The 19735-nt window shown below is 38.3% G+C and overlaps 1 protein-coding gene across 1 annotated transcript in view; it reads left to right on the top strand.

The window, feature by feature from the left end:
- Positions 1 to 19735, top strand: part of CLSTN2 (calsyntenin 2) — a 231590-nt gene that overhangs the window by 202889 nt on the left and 8966 nt on the right. Inside the window, exons 9-11 of the mRNA XM_075509125.1 lie at positions 291 to 453; positions 14968 to 15134; positions 18647 to 18795. Of these exons, the coding sequence (XP_075365240.1) occupies positions 291 to 453; positions 14968 to 15134; positions 18647 to 18795 (479 nt within the window). The remainder of the gene's footprint in view (positions 1 to 290; positions 454 to 14967; positions 15135 to 18646; positions 18796 to 19735) is intronic.

The raw sequence follows: 19735 nt of genomic DNA, 5'->3' as shown, positions 1-19735 counted from the left end.
GAGCAAATACCAAACTGTCTGATTTTTCTATTTTATCTATGTCTTGTTTTCAAAGAGTGTGTTTTAAGATGCCTCTATTTGTCAAATGTATTCTGCAAGTATACCACCAGTATTTGTCAACATTTTTTTAACTTTCATTAGTTTTAGTGATGTATAAATTGCAATAATGTTATTTTTTTCTACGAGTGGAATTTGGAAACAATACAATTTAAAAAACATATGGGAAATAAAAATGAGTCACCTGACAATAAATGCAGATTAATTTTTTTCTCTTGCATTCTGTCTTTCAGATTTGTGATAAAGAATGGCATTACTACGTTGTCAATGTTGAGTTTCCCGTTGTTACATTATACATGGATGGAACAACATATGAACCTTACCTTGTGACCAATGATTGGCCTATCCACCCTTCACACATAGCCATGCAGCTGACAGTTGGTGCTTGTTGGCAAGGTAATATGACAGCAAGTAGTAGACAGTAAAAATATTAATTCAGACCAAAGAGAATCTTATTTGTCTCACTGGTTGCATAGTAAATAAATTACTAAAACATTGATGGTATAAAATCAGAAGTAAATCCAGAGTTAATAATGAATCAAGTCCAAGGATAAAACGGATGGGATGTTAACAGGCTTTGCATTTCCATCATCTAAAGAAGTGTTGAGTACAGTTTGTGTGTTCAGTGTGAAAGATTGTAATCTTTATCTTTTTTCTTCACTTCTTTTAATTGTTTCCCATGTTCTCCAGCTTTAAGCAAACTATCTAAACGTTACTCTAAAGAACTCCAGCTATCTCCTTTCAGTCTCTGCCTCAAATTTCTTTCACAACTCACGGCCTGATCCTGCGCTCTTCACATTGGATGTATACCACTAGTAATTCCACTAATTTAATCAATTCACCCTGTTACAGACCAGATGTAAAAGTGAGAGTAAAATAAAACCAAAAGTCACAGCCCCAGAGCCATACTTATATGGGCCTTTGCTTAAATACTAGTTTTTACTGTTTTCTACCCTTTATAATCCCACTCTTCTCGTTCTTTTTTCTGGTCCATATGCCACTGTTTCTTTTTCTGTTCTCTGCCTTGCACCTGAAGCAGTCCTCTTTTTCTGCTTGTCTGCTCTTGTAAAGTTGTCTCCATTACCCTTCCATGTTGTTTTTGTATTCATGCACTGTGTCTTGTTTTCACTGAAGACAAAGTATGAAGTGAAGCAAACTGTATAATTAGGAAAAAATGCTTTAACGCAGATTGTGTTTCTTTCCCACTCTTTAATGTTGTCTTACTTTCTCCATTATTACCTTGTTTGCCAGTTTGATCTCTGCTCATTTACGATATGTTATCTGCAAAATTTGGACTTCTTATACATGGCAGAGTTGTTCAGTTAGTATTAGTATTAGAAGCAAATCCAGCTGTTAGATTATGATCACCTTGGGGTAAAGATCCAATCTTTGCTTTGATGACAACATGCAGAATAAAGCCACATTAATCCTAAAAACAAGATTTGATAAGTTTTGAACATTGAGCACTGAGATAAGTATTATGATAGCTAGCTAATCAGCATGACACTAATCCCATATATTTGTAAAAGTATAGACTGATTCTTGTCTAAGTGGTATTTGCATGTGTAGGCTTCCATCTCTAGGATGATCTTTAGGTGTATTGGAATTTTTCATTGATGGTAACTATATAACAGAATACATTTAATTTTACTCTAAGGTGTTCATATTCTAAGGGAATGTTACTCCTTTTTTAGCTAAAAATACGTAGCGAGATACCTATCAAACTCTTCAGAAACCAGAACTTCAGTTTAGCCAGTAGTTTAGTGGGATGAATAGTTGACAGATACCAATTTGATTTACATGAATTTTCTTTTAGTTTGATCTGGTTTTTTCTCTTATGTCGTTTTGGTGCAGTATTTTTAAAGTAAATTTCCAGAGTTAACAAATGCAAATATAATTCGTGAATGGAGTAAATTCAGTTCTTTCCAGACATGAGAAAATGCCATAGGGACTGTGAATAATCATTGAGTATTGCCCTCTGAAAAATCAGCACTTCTCAGTAGCTGTGCTAAAGAAATTTTATTTTCATCCCTTACTTCATGTTTATTTCTAGGTTCTTCTGCATAGGTCTACATAAATATTTTTGTGCGTTATTTGTATTACTTCTGCCCCTTAACTTCTTTCATTCAGACGTGGTGTTTTTATCACTCTCTAATAGCAGTCTTCAGGGTTTTTTTTTCCTAAAAGCCCCAGTATTGGTGGGAATCCACTCCCCTCAGCCCTCACCTGAATCTCATGTTAATTGTCATGCAGGTGCCAAGTTTTGAGAACTGTGGAGTAGTAACTTTATCCATGGAACATGCACTGTATAAGCAAAAGCTATGCCAGTTTTGCCACAGTGCTGCATCTGTGGGTTTCATCTACCTCCAGGGCAGCTGAATACAATAAGTATAATCTGGTTTCCTTTGCATCTTTGTCTCTTTGTTTCAAATTGTTAAGAGAAAGAATTAAGCTAAAACTTCTCCTATAGGTTCACAATAAATTTAGACCACAGACTATATTTAGTATTTAAGCTGTTAAACAAATAGAAAGTTGCAATTGTCTTCAGATGTTTTTAGCTTTGCCTTGCATAATTTGATGGCTTAATGAATAACCACTCAGGGTAAGATTCTTCTTCCTTTTTGGTGAAACACCTGATTTAAACTACTGAAGTTTTACCTATTGCTGCTGTCAATATTTACTGCAAGATAATGTTATTGCTATTTTAATAGTGTGAGTATTGCAGCTCATCAAAAGTAGAAACAAATTTTCCATCTCATGAAAATGTCAAGATTTAGCTAAGATAGTGTGCTAAAGATTCTGATAAACTATCATGTGTCAGGCAAAAATGTGAACTTTTAATGCTTATATGAAACAAGATTTCAAGATATTGCTTTTGGCAAAGCTTATCTTTTGATAGGTTTGTTTTGATCACCTCAAACTATTTTAAATGAATGGTATGGAGAGTCACTTTGTTAATAGGATTACAATAAACCCAATCTATTCAGTTCAAAATGTTAATTTTTGAAATCCATGTATTTCAAGAAAAAGTGGATCTATCAAACAAATAATTTGACTATAAATAGTTTCAGTGAAACTGTTAACTGGGTCTACTTACTTAGGATAATACATTTTGGCCAGTAAGAATAGTCTAAACCTTTACATTTTCAAAGCATTAGAAAACTGCTTTACAACCATCTACGATTTATTTCAGTAAAAATATGCAGTGATTTTGGTGTCATAAGCCATTCAGAGGAGTCCTTGTTAAGAGGATATGAGGAGTTTCTAGCTCTGGTTTGCTCAGACTATTTCCTTCCCTTTTCATCAAAGCACTGGCAGAGTAGGAACATAAGCTCTAACCTCTTCCTTCAGAAAGGACAAGACTCTTTTTTCTGTCTTTACTAAACCATTTTGTAGTTCTGAGTCCACAGTATCCATTTATCAAAGTCAAATTATTTGAAAAACAATCTCAACTCAGACAACTAAATGAACCAGAAGAAATAACATTCCTTTTTCTTACCACACCAATTCTGATTTGCTCACAGCAAAAAGTAAGTCATCATGACTGTGAGGCAGCTTAAGAACTGGTGGGGAGCAGGAAGAGTATATTTAGAGGGCAAAGCAAAAAATCAAGAACAAAAAGAATTGTAATTTACTCTGTTAGCACTAACAGGAAAATCTGCTACTGCTATGAAGATTTACCCTTTCATATATGGCAATTTTCAGTTCTGGTCTGGAAACTGGGAATTGTTCTGCTGTTTCTCTAGGAATCTGAGAATCCTCCAGGTTATGCGACAAATGACTCTTTCAGCCCTGGTCTTTTCATCACTTACACTGGTACTCATCCTGACGTTATGTAGCAAGTATCATGCTTAAGTATCAAGCAAGTGCACCTCCTTCTTGTCTTTCTCAGAGTTATGTCATGCAGGAATCTCGGGCTCAGAAAGAGAATTCTTTTCTTTGAGATTAAAATTTCCTATTATTAATATTTCAATTCCAGAGTAACTCTTTTCTGACTTTTATAGCCTTATTTATAGCATCCATTATGAAAAGTTAGGTTAGTTTTTATTTCTGCTTTCAGCTGTTCGAGTGAAATATGAGAGCAGTTTAAGTTCAGTGCTGTTCTCCTGAAACTAACATGAAAACAAACCAAATGTGCAATCTCTCAGGTGTACACAGTAGATTTAAACTTTAGCTTATGATGGGCTCACTGTCCCATTTGCATCAAACCATTTGCTTTTTTTTTTTTTTTTCTTTTTTGAGATCAGCATTCCAGTTGTAATAGGCAAGTCTGTCCTACATCTTTACCCTTGCCTTGGCAGTGTAAAAAGCATGCCTGATTTGTTTGTTCCTGATTTTATGCAATATTTCTTTAAATAATGTGAGTTGAGTGCTAGGACTCTCCTAAAAGGAGGAAAAATTAGACTCTTCCTGAAGAGCAGAGTTTTGTCTAGGGGGCAAGAGGGTATTGGAGGCAGAAGTTAGGGGCCCAGTGTGTGGATGGCAGCCTGGAGACAAGCAGAGAGTGAAGATGGCTGAAAGAGCAGATAGCCAGGCTTTAAAGGTGATAGAACAGAACCTTCCTAGGGTCTGTCAGGCACTGGTGAAGTTTAGTGCAACCCAGGAAGTCACTCAATTACCTAAAACCAAGCCTAGGGGATAGTTTCCAGCTTTAATGACACACTGGGCATGAGGAAAGTGGTATAAAAAAATCTTTTTTATGTTTTGTTCTGGCATAATCAATATGAATTTTCTCTACTTAAAATTAGGTATTCTGGATGTTATTCTAGCATAATCTTCCTTTTTTAATTTAAAAACCTTGGTTCTTTCTTCAGGGAGCTCATTAAAGGGAAGATCTAGGCAGAGTGACCTCATTGATTTAGGATAGTATCACAGTGGGTAGCATGGAGTTAATTGTTTTTTATTTCGTGTGGTTCGTGTTTAATACTACTATACTTTAGGGGGGTTAGTTTATTTGAGGGTGGGAGTTAAAGCATTATCTTTAGGCTAAACTCTTTGTGTTGATTCAGTTACATGTGACCCAAGAGCAGTGGCAGCTGGAGACAGAAACTTCTTAATCTGTTGCAGCCTACCTCCAACAGAGTGCCAGTCTTCCCGCATGGCAAATCCTCACTTACTTCTTAGCTGTGATTTCAGTGACACTAGGCCTGGAAAAAGATAATACTGACTACAGAGCTAAGCAAACTGGACTCTTAGTGAACTAACTGAGGGTGGAAATGAACAGTTTGGAGTGCTAGTACAGCTGTTCCTGAAATCAGGCCTTTCTGTACCCTGGTAAAGTTTGACAGCTTTCTCTGCAGATCCTTAGGGTTAATGATATATCTTAACTTTAACTTTTTTAAAAGGCCTCTTTTGTTCACATCAGTGGTCTCACAGATGATGGCCAAAGGTGTGATTTTGACATAGGCGGGGTTACTTAGGTCCAAAGTGCTGTTCTGTCTCTAACAATGAAAGAAATTTTGAGGTAAAATTACTCTTTCTCAAGGGTATCTAAAGGACAAAATTGACTTGCTTGTATGCGTGTGTGCTTCCCAGAACAAATGAGACACCAAAGAGAACATGTGGGAAGTGTGACCCTGGCACTGTCACTGAACCGCTACCTCCCCGAATGGATGTTAGAAGCAGACATGGTCCATCGGGATAGGAGAGAGCTCCTCCAGGCTAAACTTCGGCTCTCATTTCTACTCTCTTCTTCTCTAGCAATAAAAATACTCTAGCTTTGCCCTTCCAGCTCAAGATTTTCAAGAGCTTTCCAAACAATAGAGGTAACACAGTTCTGCAGCAAGGAAGTAAAATTACCCTTACTCTGTGAGGATAAAGTTCAGTATCAAGAGGGTAGGTGATTTTTCCTCAGGTCACTTTAAAAAATCTGCATCACAGCAAGAATAGAATCAGCCTTCCTGATCAACCACAAAATTGTTCTTACCCTCCCTTTTAGCTTTTGCAATCCTGTTTCAGTCTCCTAAGAAATACAAACAAATTAAGGTTAGCTTATCCTGGAGGTGCACTTTCTGGGAGCTTACCCTAGTAAGTTCTCTTCTGAGGTCATTATTTTTGATTCAGTTTATCTGAGGACATAGCAAATGGACCCTTTTACAGAGTGAGAAATTTCTTCCATTAAACCAAGGTTTATAGGTTCCCACTCTGATCCCTTTATTGCTAAATATTCTGTGGCAAAGGCAGCCAGAAGAAGGGAGCAAGTTACGTGATTTGGTAGTCTGATCATCTTTTGTACCACAGGCTGCAAACAGACTTCCTCCAGGTTTCTCTGAAAAGATAAGGTCTTGAGTTCATACTGTCTCCCTCCCAAAATGGCTTGTTTCTTTAGGTATTATTCCCAAAGTCCTGTCAGGAAAGTAGTGACACAAGTTAATGACTTGGCACAAGGTTATATTGTAGCTTACCACGACTATAAGTCATTATTTCTAATAATGCCACCCATTCTAGAGTGGTGGAGCTTCACAGTGTAATTACCCTGGCCACATGTGCAGGGGGAGGTCTTTAGGAGAAGTCTGTCAATCGGCAAACTTTGTTATCATGGATATAGCAGAAGGCTATTGTAGTTTTCTAAGGAATTTCTGTTTTCTATTTTGTTTTTCTTTTGTATTCTCCTGCCATCTTCCTCTTTCCTTAACCTAGGCTGGAAACCAATTTTTTTATAGAGTCCTTCTGTGGAATAACCTTATTAACCTTATATGTCAGCACTCTGCTGACATATCAATGACAAAGTTGCAGTCAGAGAACTGACTTACTATTTAAGGCAAGAAGAATGGTAAGAGTTAAAAGTTGGAGAGGGATCAGATCACGGAGACACAAATACACTGTGGGCAGTGTAAGAAGCAGCAGCCTGTATCACTCAACCTTGGACTTCCTCCAGAAACTAAGATATTCAACAGATAAAGATTACCCCCTACTGTGCATTCTAACGCCAGTGGATCATGCCTGGGGGCTGACATTGCTTGCACCAACCTGAGGCCTCAGTGGAGTGATACAAGCAAACAAATTAATGCAATACCACCTAGGTAGATTTCAACATAATGTGATGCCAAATATCTGTATACTGATGCTTCTGTTAGTACAGCAGTGTTCTCTCTATATTGCCTTTCTCATCAAAACCAAGATGGAGCGGATTTCAATGCACTTCACAGATCTTTGCTGGAATTTTAGCTGTAGCAGAAATACGAACATATGTGGAAGGTTAGTTTAGGAGGGTGTTTTCTTGGAGAGCTGAATTTGCATTCAGATCTGTTGCTAATTCAGCGTAGATATATGTCCCTTATTTAACTGAATTTCTGCACTGGGAACTATGCACCAGCACAAGAATGTTATTTGGAGATTAGGAATATAGTTTTCTGGGCACCATTAAGATCACTTGGACTGTGATCTGCTCTAAGATATGTAAGATTGTAACATCTTTCCGTGATTGTCATAATTTCCCACAGTTCCCCTAGAAATAACAAAAATGTGTTGGCTTAATTGTGAGAGATTATAGAGTAATTTTTCTCAAGATAAGAAAAACATCTTAAATAGTGTAAGTTATACCACGCTTTTGATCTATGGATGTATTGCACAGAGCTAGATTAGCACATGCATACTTAAAAGCAGGTAGCCCTTCGCGTTCTCTGTACTTGTCTTATTTCAGGTAATGCTTTAAAGCCAAAGCTGTCTGTGTGATGTCATCAGGTTATGATATCTACCAAGAGCAGAGCCAGACTTAAATAGTGCCATGTTTAATGAGTAATTTTCTGAGTAATTTTTGTCTGAGTGATATAAAAAAACACTAAAACTTTTTTGTGCTGAGAAGCTCTGGGAGTGTAAAAACTCGACTCGCTAATTGGGACTACTCCTGAAATCTATGTTAGGTTTCATCCTGTTTAACAGCCAATCTGCTTGTCAGGGAATTAAACCCAGCTCCCTAAACTGCCATAATAAAAAGATGGGATACATTTGGGGGCTTGGAACTGAGGACTTCAGAGCCAGAATGTCTTGCAGCTGATTCCAGATTCACTTCAATCTTTATGTTGGGACCCTGAATAAATGATCATTCCTTAATTATCTGACTCAATATAACCAGAGTCTATAATGTCTTAAAAGAATCACATCTCAGTTGGAAATTCTCTTGATTCATCATTTCCAGTGAAAACCTCATTGTGCTTAGACTGCCCTGATAATTACTTGCTCGTTACTAGGGTAGGGCAAAAGGCCTAAAAGATCTGTGAGCTCAATAAAGTCACTTGTTTTGATAAAAAGGCATGATTTTTCTTTGGAGATTGGTAAGTGAATGCAAACAGCACTTTACATCTCTAAAGTCAAAACAGTACAACTGTAAAATTCAATGGTAATCAAATTGTCACACTTTATATCAACCCAATGTGAAATTAAAACAAAACAAAACGGTGTCATGGAAATGGGCTCTGCTTTATTAATGAATGCTCCTTAATCCCATGAAGTCTGAACCCTGAGAATTTTCACTTTCCCCTGGACTCTCCAATGTTGCATCTAACAGAACCTCCTCATGGCTGGGATCAGAAGGTGTTTGCTAGATGACAGTCCTTAACCCCCCTGAATTGTTATTCATCTGAGAGATTCTAGACAAGAGATTTACGACAAGGTGACGTCTACTAGAAGCATTTGTTTTTCTCCATGTGTATAAGAGAGTCATCCTGACTGATCTGCCCACAAGTAGGACAGGCAACTGCAACATACCCATCTAAAATTAAGTAGGTTAATTCTACATTTGTTCTGTTGTGTTTGAAATTTCAGGCACCAGCTGTAACTATGCTTGTGCCTTTTTAGGAGTATGCCAAACACAGTGATATTGTAAAGCCTTGCTTTCATTGGCAGCTTGATCACTCCCTGCTGAGGGCTGCTGTGTGGGTGCAGCATACTGCCTTTTCTGGTGCGCGCGTCCTCCTCCGACTTGTGCTTCCTGCTCCAGCGCGCTGTGGTGCTGGGCTTGGTGTGAGCACAGGCACCCGCTGCCAATAGTACAGGAGGGAAGTAACACTCAGAAGTAGTCAGAGGGTTATAAAGTTCTTGTGGGGAGGGAACACCCTGACCCTAGTGTAGGAGGTGCCCTTGCCTAACCCTGCCCCTAGGCTGCAACTAATATCATGGGACATTAGTAGACCCTGATAATTCTAGTTATCTAGATAATTCCAGTAGCAGCATGAACTTTATTTTTGCAGCTCATTCTGAGCCCTGTGCCTATTTTATGTCTCAGCTGTCTCTTTCTCAGAACGATAACCCAAGTGTCTGCTGTAATGGGTTTATCTGGTGGGGAGCCCAGCAGGCCAGGGCAGGACCCTTCTTCTTCTGTATGTTTTGGTGTCAGTGTGTGTGCTGTACTTGTTCACCTCCACCAGCATTCACGCTTAGCAGAAAAAGAACGTAACTGAGAAAGACTTTATCAAGGTGACACTGGGTAAAGTTCTGGTGGGAGGGACCCCCTGCCCCTAGTGCCCGAGCTGCCCTACTTGCTCTGCATTGATAGCATTCCAGGCAGAAGAGGTCAGAACCAGCATAGAAGAAGAAGAATCCCAATCCAGAAAATAGTTATTATTTCAGCAAGTGAAAAATGTGATGCATACTGCTTTGACAATGACTAAGCAGTGAACAGCATTATAGTGAATAATTATGTATGTCAACAGTTCCTCTGGATGCCTCCCACAGTCTGTTGACACCATCTTCCCATTATGAGGATTGAATTAATGCCAAAAAGCCAACATCCATCTTCCTGTATCTGCCAGACTTTGGGAGTGGATGTGTGTGCTGGGTCAGGTGGAAAAAGCAATGCACAATTTTATCATCAAGGTCTGAGTAACACTGTGGCCTGTGTTGCCTCACAACTGTGATGGTGACCACAACATTTACATTTAAAGAAGGGAAAAAAACCAGTAGCTTAGAAAATTTGTCATGCAAGAATCTGTGATGAGAATAAGTGAAGTTGTTCTATAGTGTTCTTTCAGTCTTTTTTGTGTTACAGACATCAACCTAATTCCCTGACTGACAGTAGGGAAGGTTCCGTTTTCCTTTGTTGGTCACATCATTCAGCTAAGTCTTAACTAGTTAACTATCCCCCAAGAATTAGCATTCACAGCATATTAATCTGTAGTAATCAATAAACATGGAGCTGAGTGAAACACAACATGTAACACAGTTGAGGAGTAGGTTTTCTTATTCTCTCAGGTCTTGATGCTATAACATGATTGTGGAGGTGAGCTGTATCTGAGCTGTATCTCACTCGTAAGAAAGGGCAAAAAGACCCTGACAGCAAAAAATTCCCATGAAACTTGCTGAGGCAATCTAAGTTAACTGGGTGGCCTGACCTCTGGATAGAAACTGGCAGATGCCATGTTACGGAACACTTTATTTTTCACTGCACCATGACATTGGGAAGTAGAAAAAATTTTAGGACACTTAGATTACCTCAAGATCATCATCACTGGAGCTCCACTTTGTTCTCTGAATTGTTGCTCCAGAGGCTTGTGTAATCTATTTAGTTCTTCTTCATTATCTCAAAAATATTGTTGCTTAGGCTCAGTTTGGTGTGAGAACCCAGAGTTAAGTTCAAAGTGTCTTAAAGCAGTAAAAGCTGTTGGGAGTAGCTTATACCTTTTCCTCAGTTGTTTCTTAGCATGTGGTAATTTCAGTGATGAGTCCAATTCAGACAATGGAACTGAGCATTCCTCCTGCCCAATGAAGTCAGTGGCTCTGAGCTGCCTGTCAGCTGCGTGTGGAGCCTGGCAGGCTTGAAATGTATCATGCTTAGGGTCAAAGGACCTCTATTTGAGAAGATGAGTATTTAGAAGAATTTGGATAATATTCTGTAAAAATGTTACTATCAGCATTAGCTACAATTACACACTGCTTTAACATCGGTACAGAATTACCATTTTCGTGCTGGATTAAATGTATTTATACTCATCTGATCTTGGGAGCTAAGAATTTTAGGGTGACTAGGACTTGGAGATTGGTCGTCCTGGGCTAAATTTGCACCCACTGAGAAGCTGGGGTCAAATACTTGAAGAATATTAGATTGCAGAAGCAGAAGGAAAGACAGCATTCAAGCATCCTAATATAGTAGAACCAAGCATGAATAAAACACTGATATTAGCAGTAAAACAACCAATTGCTGAGGATTTTCAATTTATTCTGACAATCTTTTCTTCTTACATTTTTTGAGATTGAAAAACTATATTCCCAGTAATCCCTTTTATCAAAGCCAGAATACAGGATTGTAGCAGATTGGCTTTAGGCCATTCCTTCAATCTTAGCAAGAGTTTTGGTCTTTGGTTCCCAATTTTATTGCATTAGATTTTGTCCATTTGCAATCTAGTAATTACTGGCAATGGAAACACATCAGCAAGCTAACATACCCCACTGAGCTGAGAAGATTCTGAAATGCTGAGGTAGAAGAATATCAAAATGTCAACATGCTGCAATTACAAGCAGCTGTGCTAAGAGTCAGATACAATGACTTCTGTTCATCTTCGAGGATAAAATTGGCAGGTATATAATTTTGTCTTTAAGTCTGGTAAAATGTGCTTATGGAAGGCTTTCTTATCAGTCTATTTTTTCTAATAAAGTGTGAGATAGTATTCTCTCTTTCGGTACTCATGTTTTTTCATATGGAAAAAGTATTCACACTACTCTGGATTAACAGGCACGTCCTATGTAAAATACATATAACGTTGAGAAGAACGCTAGCTAATGGTTAGTACTTCAGATAATAGCAGGAGTTCCAGGAAAAGCAACAGGGATGATCATAGTCTACAGTGTTAGGTAGAAGATGTTAAAGAAAAGACCTTGTTTAGCCTGGCAAAGGAAAAGGGCAAGACATAGCCATATTTTGACAGCTCACTTTCCCTATTAGGAAGAAACTTCCAACTCTAAGGATCAGCGGTCATTGGAGTGGATTGCTTGGGAAGCCTCTGTCTTCAGAAGAGTTTAGAACAGCAGTTCTCAAGAATGGATTAAGTACAGCTGTTCTTGTCTGGGGGCTAGGGGACAGACTGTATCATCCCTCAGTGTCCCTTCAGACCCTGCTATCAGTTGTTCTAGTGCAATTGTCCCAGCCTGAATCACCCTGTTGTAACCATGGGCATAGTTTTGCAGATTTTCTCTACTGACACAATATGAGACTAGCTAGTCCCAGCTATTTTTCATTCACATTTGCTTGAAATACTTGCTTTTTTTACATAGCAGTTGATAGCCTCTTCAGAACAAAGATTACATCACCTCCTTTACAGTCCAAAATCGATCTATACATCTAACATGAGGAACAGGCTTACATACTTACCCCGTTCACAGGACTAAGGTTGGGCACAAAACCCAACCTTAGTCCTGTGAACAGGGTAAGTATGTAAGCCTGTTCTTCAAATACTCACTGTTTTTGTAGTGCCTCTATTTGCAGAGCATTTTAAAAGCTTATTTCTGGAAACACTCATATTCTCTTCCATGCTTTTATGTTGGTGGTTGGGCAGATGACTTACAGGACAGATGACTTTAAACAAGTATCATACATCTCCAAGATGGTAATGCCTCCTTGTACACCAGCATTTTTTAAAGTGGGGCTTGGGCACAGTGAATACTCTGTATATTTAATATGGTTTATGAGCAATTACTGTATCATTGTAAATGACCTAGCAAAGTAATTGTAAGTGCTTTGCAAATGACACCAGAGAAGAACTAGCCCAAAGTGAAAGAACAACCAATCAAAAAAAAAAAAAAAAAAAAAGGCAAACCTGAAATTCCTATTCATGGATGTAAGCACCAGTCATGTTGCTCTGTAGCTTTACTTCAACTGGTTTATCTTGCTTGTTTCTGTCAGGCATAGCCACAGCACTGAGTTCTTTGTTGTAGCTTCTTGTCTAGTCCTTTATACATTTTAATCAGCTAGTTTCACATTTAAATACATTAGCTTATCTGAGACTGCTTCTTATTTTGCATCTCCTCAGAACTATTAAGATCTACTGGCAGACTACTGTAGGTTTCTAAATTTCAAAGCTCCAGGATTAGTGTTAGTGTTTTAGCCTTGGAACTTGCTGTCTTCAGAATTCTGTTAGGGATATGAGAATTTGAAGCTTCAAAGCACAATGTAATTCCCTTCTTCTTCTGTAAGTTCTTATCTGCTTTTCTCTTTTTGTCTCCTTTTTAGGGAGAGGTTTGCATTTTTTTTTTTAATTTGGCTTACCTTTTTCTGTCCAGATACATTGCTGCTGTATTTGTGGCAACGTGCTTTTAAAGACAATGTAAATAGATAAATATAACAACATTTTTGCTGAAAGCCAATGTCCCCATCCCCATAATGCAGTATCTATTTACCAACTAATTGTCTTGGTAAGTATCAGAAAGGCCAAAATTACAGTACAAACTAATCCTGCACTTTAGCTGTTGCATACGTGAATGTTTCCATGAAACCTCAAAAAAATTCTGCCCAGAGGAAGTTTTCTGTATAATGGACAAATGAATGAAAGAGTGGAGAAGAATAATCTCTCCTTGAGGATCTTTCTTTGGGGTAAAAAGAGAGGCAGTTTGTGCTGCAATGTTAACAAAAAAGAACAAAACCTGTCTACTACTATAAAGAAACAGCCTGCTTAGACACTTTCTTTTCTCCCAGTATGTATTTTCTCTCAGTGTGTATTTTCTTCGCTATATAAAATAACTTGAGTCGTCTTCATAGTGCTCATACTGCACAGACTAGAAGTGAAGTTTTTCAAGCTTCTAGGTAACAACATCAGCCTAAAGAAAATTTGCCGCTTCATCCCTATCCTAACGCCAATCCACACACAAATCTTCAAGTTAAAGTTCAAGCTTGAGCTAGCTTGCCTGGCAGAAATAAGTTGGTTGACACTAAAGCTACAACCACTGTAGAGATGAGTTATCTACCAATTATCAACTTATGTGGATATCAACTATGGATTAGCAGCTTATCAACTGCTAATCCAATTAGTCTGCATGGCTTCACTGTTGCGTGGCTCTCTTAGTCCTCTCAGGCTCAAGGTAGGCAGTAATTCACATGCACTGATATAGATAATTCACATGCACTTGCAGGAAAGACAAGCTCTAAAAATTCTCCTAGAAGAGGATGAGTAAATCACTAAATATCCCAAGAGTAATTTAGATGCTATGATCACTGGTGCAGGCAGTATGTAATCACATTTTATTGACAACTCCTAAAGATCAGTCTTGCTTTGAAGCTGCCTAGAGTGAAACTGAATAGAGCGTAGCTGGAAGGCCTAACGCAGCATAGAGTGACGAGACCTGCTCTGGCACCAAATGAGCTGCTTTGGGCAAGGGAAGCACTATAAGCCTTTTAGCATAGTGCTGTGCATTGGCCTGCATTCACTGCTATGGATTTACACCATATCCTTAGAGACAGCCGTTTGTAGAGGGGGTGGCAGTTTGCTTACACAGAGCCATGACTTAGCACATCGAAGACCTTCAGGTAGTATGGTTTTTGGAGGAGAAAGGCAAAGGCTGTGTAAGTGATCTTGTAATAGAAAACTTGCAAATACAGTTTCTGTATAAATAAACGTTAGACCTTAAACATTTTTTTAAATTTGTGTTTGATCACTTCAGTAATCTTATCAATTCATTTTTAAAAATGCCATGCTTCCTTGGACACAGGTTTGGGAAGCCATGTTTCATCTCCGAGTATGTTATCAGAGCTTTATAAACACACGAATACAATATTGGAAGAACAATGACAAGAATCTTCAAGATAGGCTGCTACTAGGTACCACCCGACAACCCACAAAGCAATTCCACTTATCACAATAAATGGGATCTCAAATATACTTGGCTAAAATGTAGTAAATGCTTTAAATGTGTTAAAACATAAAGTGAATTATTAGATGTGTGGTTTGTGTATTGGTATCAATAATCATTTTATATTCTTTCTTGCAGGAGGTGAAGTCACCAAGCCCAGATTTGCTCAGTATTTCCACGGCAGCCTGGCCAGTCTTACTATCCGGCCAGGCAAAATTGAGAGTCAGAAAGTGATTTCCTGCTTGCAGGCCTGCAAGGAAGGTCTGGATATTAATTCTCTTGAGAGTCTTGGCCAAGGGATAAAGGTGAGGGATGAACTGACATCATCTTTGATAAAAATTTAGAGCTGATTTATGAAGTGGAGAGCCCAAGGTAGAGTATACACAGTACAAACGTACTCCCAGAAGCAATGTAATTTCCCATAAAGTCATGCAAAGAAAAAGCAGTATAGTAGAAGAGCTGTGACACTGCAAAGAAAAATGTTTCCATTATTGCAAAGCTAGATGCTCAGAAAGTAAGGTGCTGCTGATATTTCAGTGTCCATAAGAATTGCCAGGTTGTGTTCTCATGCTTATTTTGGTAGTTTTACAGAAGTAGACATGATTCCAAAGAATTACTGAATTTTGATCCCAAATAGCTTTAAAGCAATGGAAAGCATAAGTGGAATATCTTTCATCTAGAGGCAACTCCAAAAGAAGTCCCAATGCAATAGTATTGAAAAATACATAGTCTGTTCCAAGAGGAAAATGTTATGGGACATGAAAATTGGACAATAAAAAACCCTAAAGTCAAGAAATTAAAATTTTACATTTGCATATAAATCATTATCCATCTTCATTATGCATATGACTATCTTCACTGATATTGTAACACTTTTTCTAAGATTGGAGAACAACAGACAGAGGGAAATCCTGTTTCAATTGCCATAGTGGCCAGATTGCTTTGCATTCATTAAGACAAATTCTGTTCTTTTGGATACATATGTAGGATCTTGACTATAACTTCTGTAATGCTTACATGAGATGCATTGTCAGTGTCCCTTTACGGATACCATTATTAGATGACAGGTGTTCTTCAGCCTAATCTGTAAACACACTGTTAAGCTATTTCCTAGCACACAAATCACAATACCATCTTCCAAAGGAGCTGAGCTTCAAATTCAAACTGGAAAGATATTTTGGCTGCAGACTATGCATCCTGTGAAACTGCACAGGTGTTTTTTTCATGTGTTGTTTTTCAGTGAGGAGGAGGATGGTGCTGTAACACTTGAGCTAGAGCATGCAGTGGAAATGCCATGTACTACATTTTATTAGCTAAACATTTTCATTGTACAAGATAGGAGGCTGACCTGAAATACACTCAAATGTCTGTCTAGGTGGTGTTGCAGTGGTGTAGTATAACTGATATGTTTTCTGAAAACAAGGGTGAAAAGGAAAATCGAAAGTGCAAAGGTAAGGAGGAATTTTCCTAGCTCTAGCTTTCACATATGAGCAAAACACCCCAAGGAATTTTTTTTCCTTCATCCTACCAAGGACATCATTAAGAATTTCACATTGTTGCTTCTGCCAGCAAAATGACACACTTAGGAGTAAAAGCTATTTTTAAAAGACAATGCATACAAAGAGCAGGTAGGATTTTCTGCAACGCAAGTGTATATGCCTACCAGTAAGTTCTTTGCTGGGATTTTATATGAATTAAAGCAGTGTACACTTGGTCCATGGTGCTTAAAAGCATAGTAATTCCTCCCCTGTTGTCACACTCTGAAACTTGACAATATTTGAGTAGTCCTGTTTCATGGCCTTGGAAAAAATGCCTATTATACCACCCACTGATGCTCCAGCATGCGTCATTGGCTTCCTTACTGTAGCAGTGCAGTGGGGAAAATGAAGATGAGGGATTGTTTTCTGCCTTTTCTTTCTTTCACCAAACTTCAAAACATTTTCATTTTCTGAAATACAAATGAGGCATAGTATTTTTTTAAAGTTACTGTTTTCATTTTTACATCCTCAGCAAGCTCAACAGTCAGTGCAACAGCAGGAGGCAAAAACGAAAGGAGCAGTCAGAGATAGATTGTGGGAGGGTTTCTTATTTGGGCTGACAGAAAGAAGCTCAGATGAAAGCAGAACAGTTGGCACCTGACCTTGAACAGAAGATTAATAAAGAGAAAGGGTTTCTGGTGTCAAAAAAACCCATACCTGGTCTCAGACAAGCATGTGTGACAGTTGCACAGATGATAGGTTCTGTGTGGCTATTTACGTGGTGCTTAGCAGATTCAATGTTGGCAAACTGATGTTGGAAGGTGTCTCTGCGGGGCACGTTGGACTTACGAAGCTTCACCCTTTAGCCGCCTAAGAGCAATGCAGCTGTAATACAGTTTCTGACACATTACTGTTGGACTGATTTTTTGTCTGCAGCCTAATTTTCAGATATCTGTAACAGCTCTCAGAAACACTGTCTAAACTGTCGCTATTTTTAGCCCTTTTTAATGAGAAAGACAAAAATGGCTCAGAGTAGGGCTTTCTCCAGTCCCTTTGGCAGTATTCCAGCTGTTCTGGCAGCTGAGCTATTAAGTTAACTAGCTAGCTAGAGTCTCCTTTTGCTAATTTTATTTTCTACTACTGCTAGCTTACAGAAAGGAAAAAGAAGTGTATGCAGACTGTGACTCATGTTAGTCCTCCTCTTTGTTAAAAAATACCCTTCAGTGTGTTATGACCTTCCTGCACAAGCTTTAAACCCAGTCCTCCGTGTTCTGTTTGACAGAGACCCCTGTGCTTCATTCTGTTCTTCACAGCCTAGCTGCTCATTTGCTTTTTAACCTTCCTCATTGTAAGGAAGCGTAGACAACCCTTGTCTTTATATAATAGAACATGTTCATATAATCCATATCCAGCTTTGGGAAGGGACTGCATGTGAGAGAAGGGTGCGTTTCTCTCTGGTTTGTGCTGACAACAGTAAGGTACAAAATCAAGGGGGTTAATCTGGTTTTCTCTGCAATGCAGATGGTTTGCTGAACCAATAAACAGACAAAAAAATGGAATCAGAATGAATTATGATGAAGATAAAATCAATCATTTTCTATGTGAATATAGTAGCAAAGTTTCTTGGTCAGCAAGACTGTTTCATGTTCAATGCAATGGACTAGAGAAGGATCAGGGCTACAAGAATAGCCATTGACTTTGCAAGGTTTGTTGGCTCAAATGAGCAGCTGGCTTTGTGCAAGTAGCAGCTTCATCTTAAATCATGTCACCCTTATTGATCATGAGACAGAGAAAGGAGAATCCCCTTTATTGTGTCTGACATTAATGAAGATGTAGGAGGCAAATGTTATAATTGTTTTGTTCATTCATGTTGAAATATATCTCACAAAGATAGCCCAGGGTAAAACCAAACAGAAAGCAGGAAAAATATGCTTCTGCATGCTACTCTGGTTTAAGCCAATATTTTTATATGGGGGATGTATTTAACCTAAAAAAAATTGCATTGTAATAATAATGACGACAGTAAGTTAAGGTTTTGAACTCTACAGCTGCAGAAATAGAATCAACAAAGTTGATAAGGCTGGGCAAAGTACAGGAAATTGGGATTAGTTTACTATAAAATTAATTATAACAGTAGTGATTCAGATATTAAATAGATGACTGATATGAGTACATGTTTTAGGGAACAACATGTAGATTCAGCCAACAATAGCTACTAAGAATTTTTTTTTCTTAAATCATTAGATTTTAAACTTATGTCTTGCAATATTCCTTAAAAATGTCTTATTTTGTACTCTGTACCTGGTACCTTAAATACTAATTATATGCATTTCCCCTAGTATCACTTCAACCCTTCCCAGTCAGTCCTTGTCATGGAAGGAGATGACATTGAGAATATAAATCAAGCTCTCCGAAAGGTCTCATACATCAACTCTAGACAGTTTCCTACTGCAGGCATACGGCGTCTCAAAGTCTCATCTAAAGTCCAGTAAGTTATACTTCAGCTGAACTGATTAGATTAGGAATATTTTTAATGAATTATTTTTTTCTTTGGACATGTAAAAAGAAGAATTTTGGCTAAATTACATCGCTAAATCATACTTTTATGTTATTGAGCATAAAGGATTAATTTCATTTACTTTTATGCTGGTTTACATTGTGGTTTTCTTTTGATATTGTCCTTTTAAGAAACTTTTTCTTGTTAATGTAATTTACTTGCATTCTGTTTATAGTTTGGAGCATACAGTCTTGACTGAACAGTACTTGCACTTATTGCATTCTTATTTTACTGTTCATTTTAAAAAGTTATAGTTTCTTCTGAGATAGCTAGAGCCATGACTTTTTAAAGAAGGCCTATTACATCTAACAGACGACCTATCTGCAAGAACAGTATTTGTAGCTATGCTTGAAATAGTCTTTGTCTGTCTGTATCCTTATACGGCTGTCATCACTGAAATACTGGTGTGGGCTGTTAAACAGAAATCCGTGTCCTTCCATTTTCGTGCAACAATAGTGACAGAACCTGCACAATAATGTTTACCATTCTACATAATCAAAGAGCTGTCTGCCACTCCTGAGCTCCCCTGGGGTACGTCTCTGTTACAGCAAGTTGTACAGTGCAGCGAAAGCAGATCTTTAGACTGAAAATAAACACCAGTTCTATGAACTCTCATCTACTGCGTGTACAGTTCTTACTAGAGCACTCAGTTTAGTCTAGTGCTGTGGGCTGACCACGCTAAGTGTTTGGAGAGCATCTTCTGATGGAGTTTCACTGGAAGCAGCCCACTTTGCACACTCCAAGGCTGGCCCAAGCCTTGTGCCAAGAGGAAGTAAGGTAGAGTTTGTCAGGAGATCCACTTCCAAAGCACAGTGCTGATTCAGATGAAAATGCCAATATAGGCCCCTTTTGTCCCCAGTAAATACTGGGG

This window comes from Mycteria americana, chromosome 7, assembly GCF_035582795.1.
Source record: "Mycteria americana isolate JAX WOST 10 ecotype Jacksonville Zoo and Gardens chromosome 7, USCA_MyAme_1.0, whole genome shotgun sequence".
NCBI lineage: Eukaryota > Metazoa > Chordata > Aves > Ciconiiformes > Ciconiidae > Mycteria > Mycteria americana.
The sequence above is the reverse complement of the archived record's forward strand: the minus strand, read 5'-3'. Positions and strand labels throughout refer to the sequence as shown.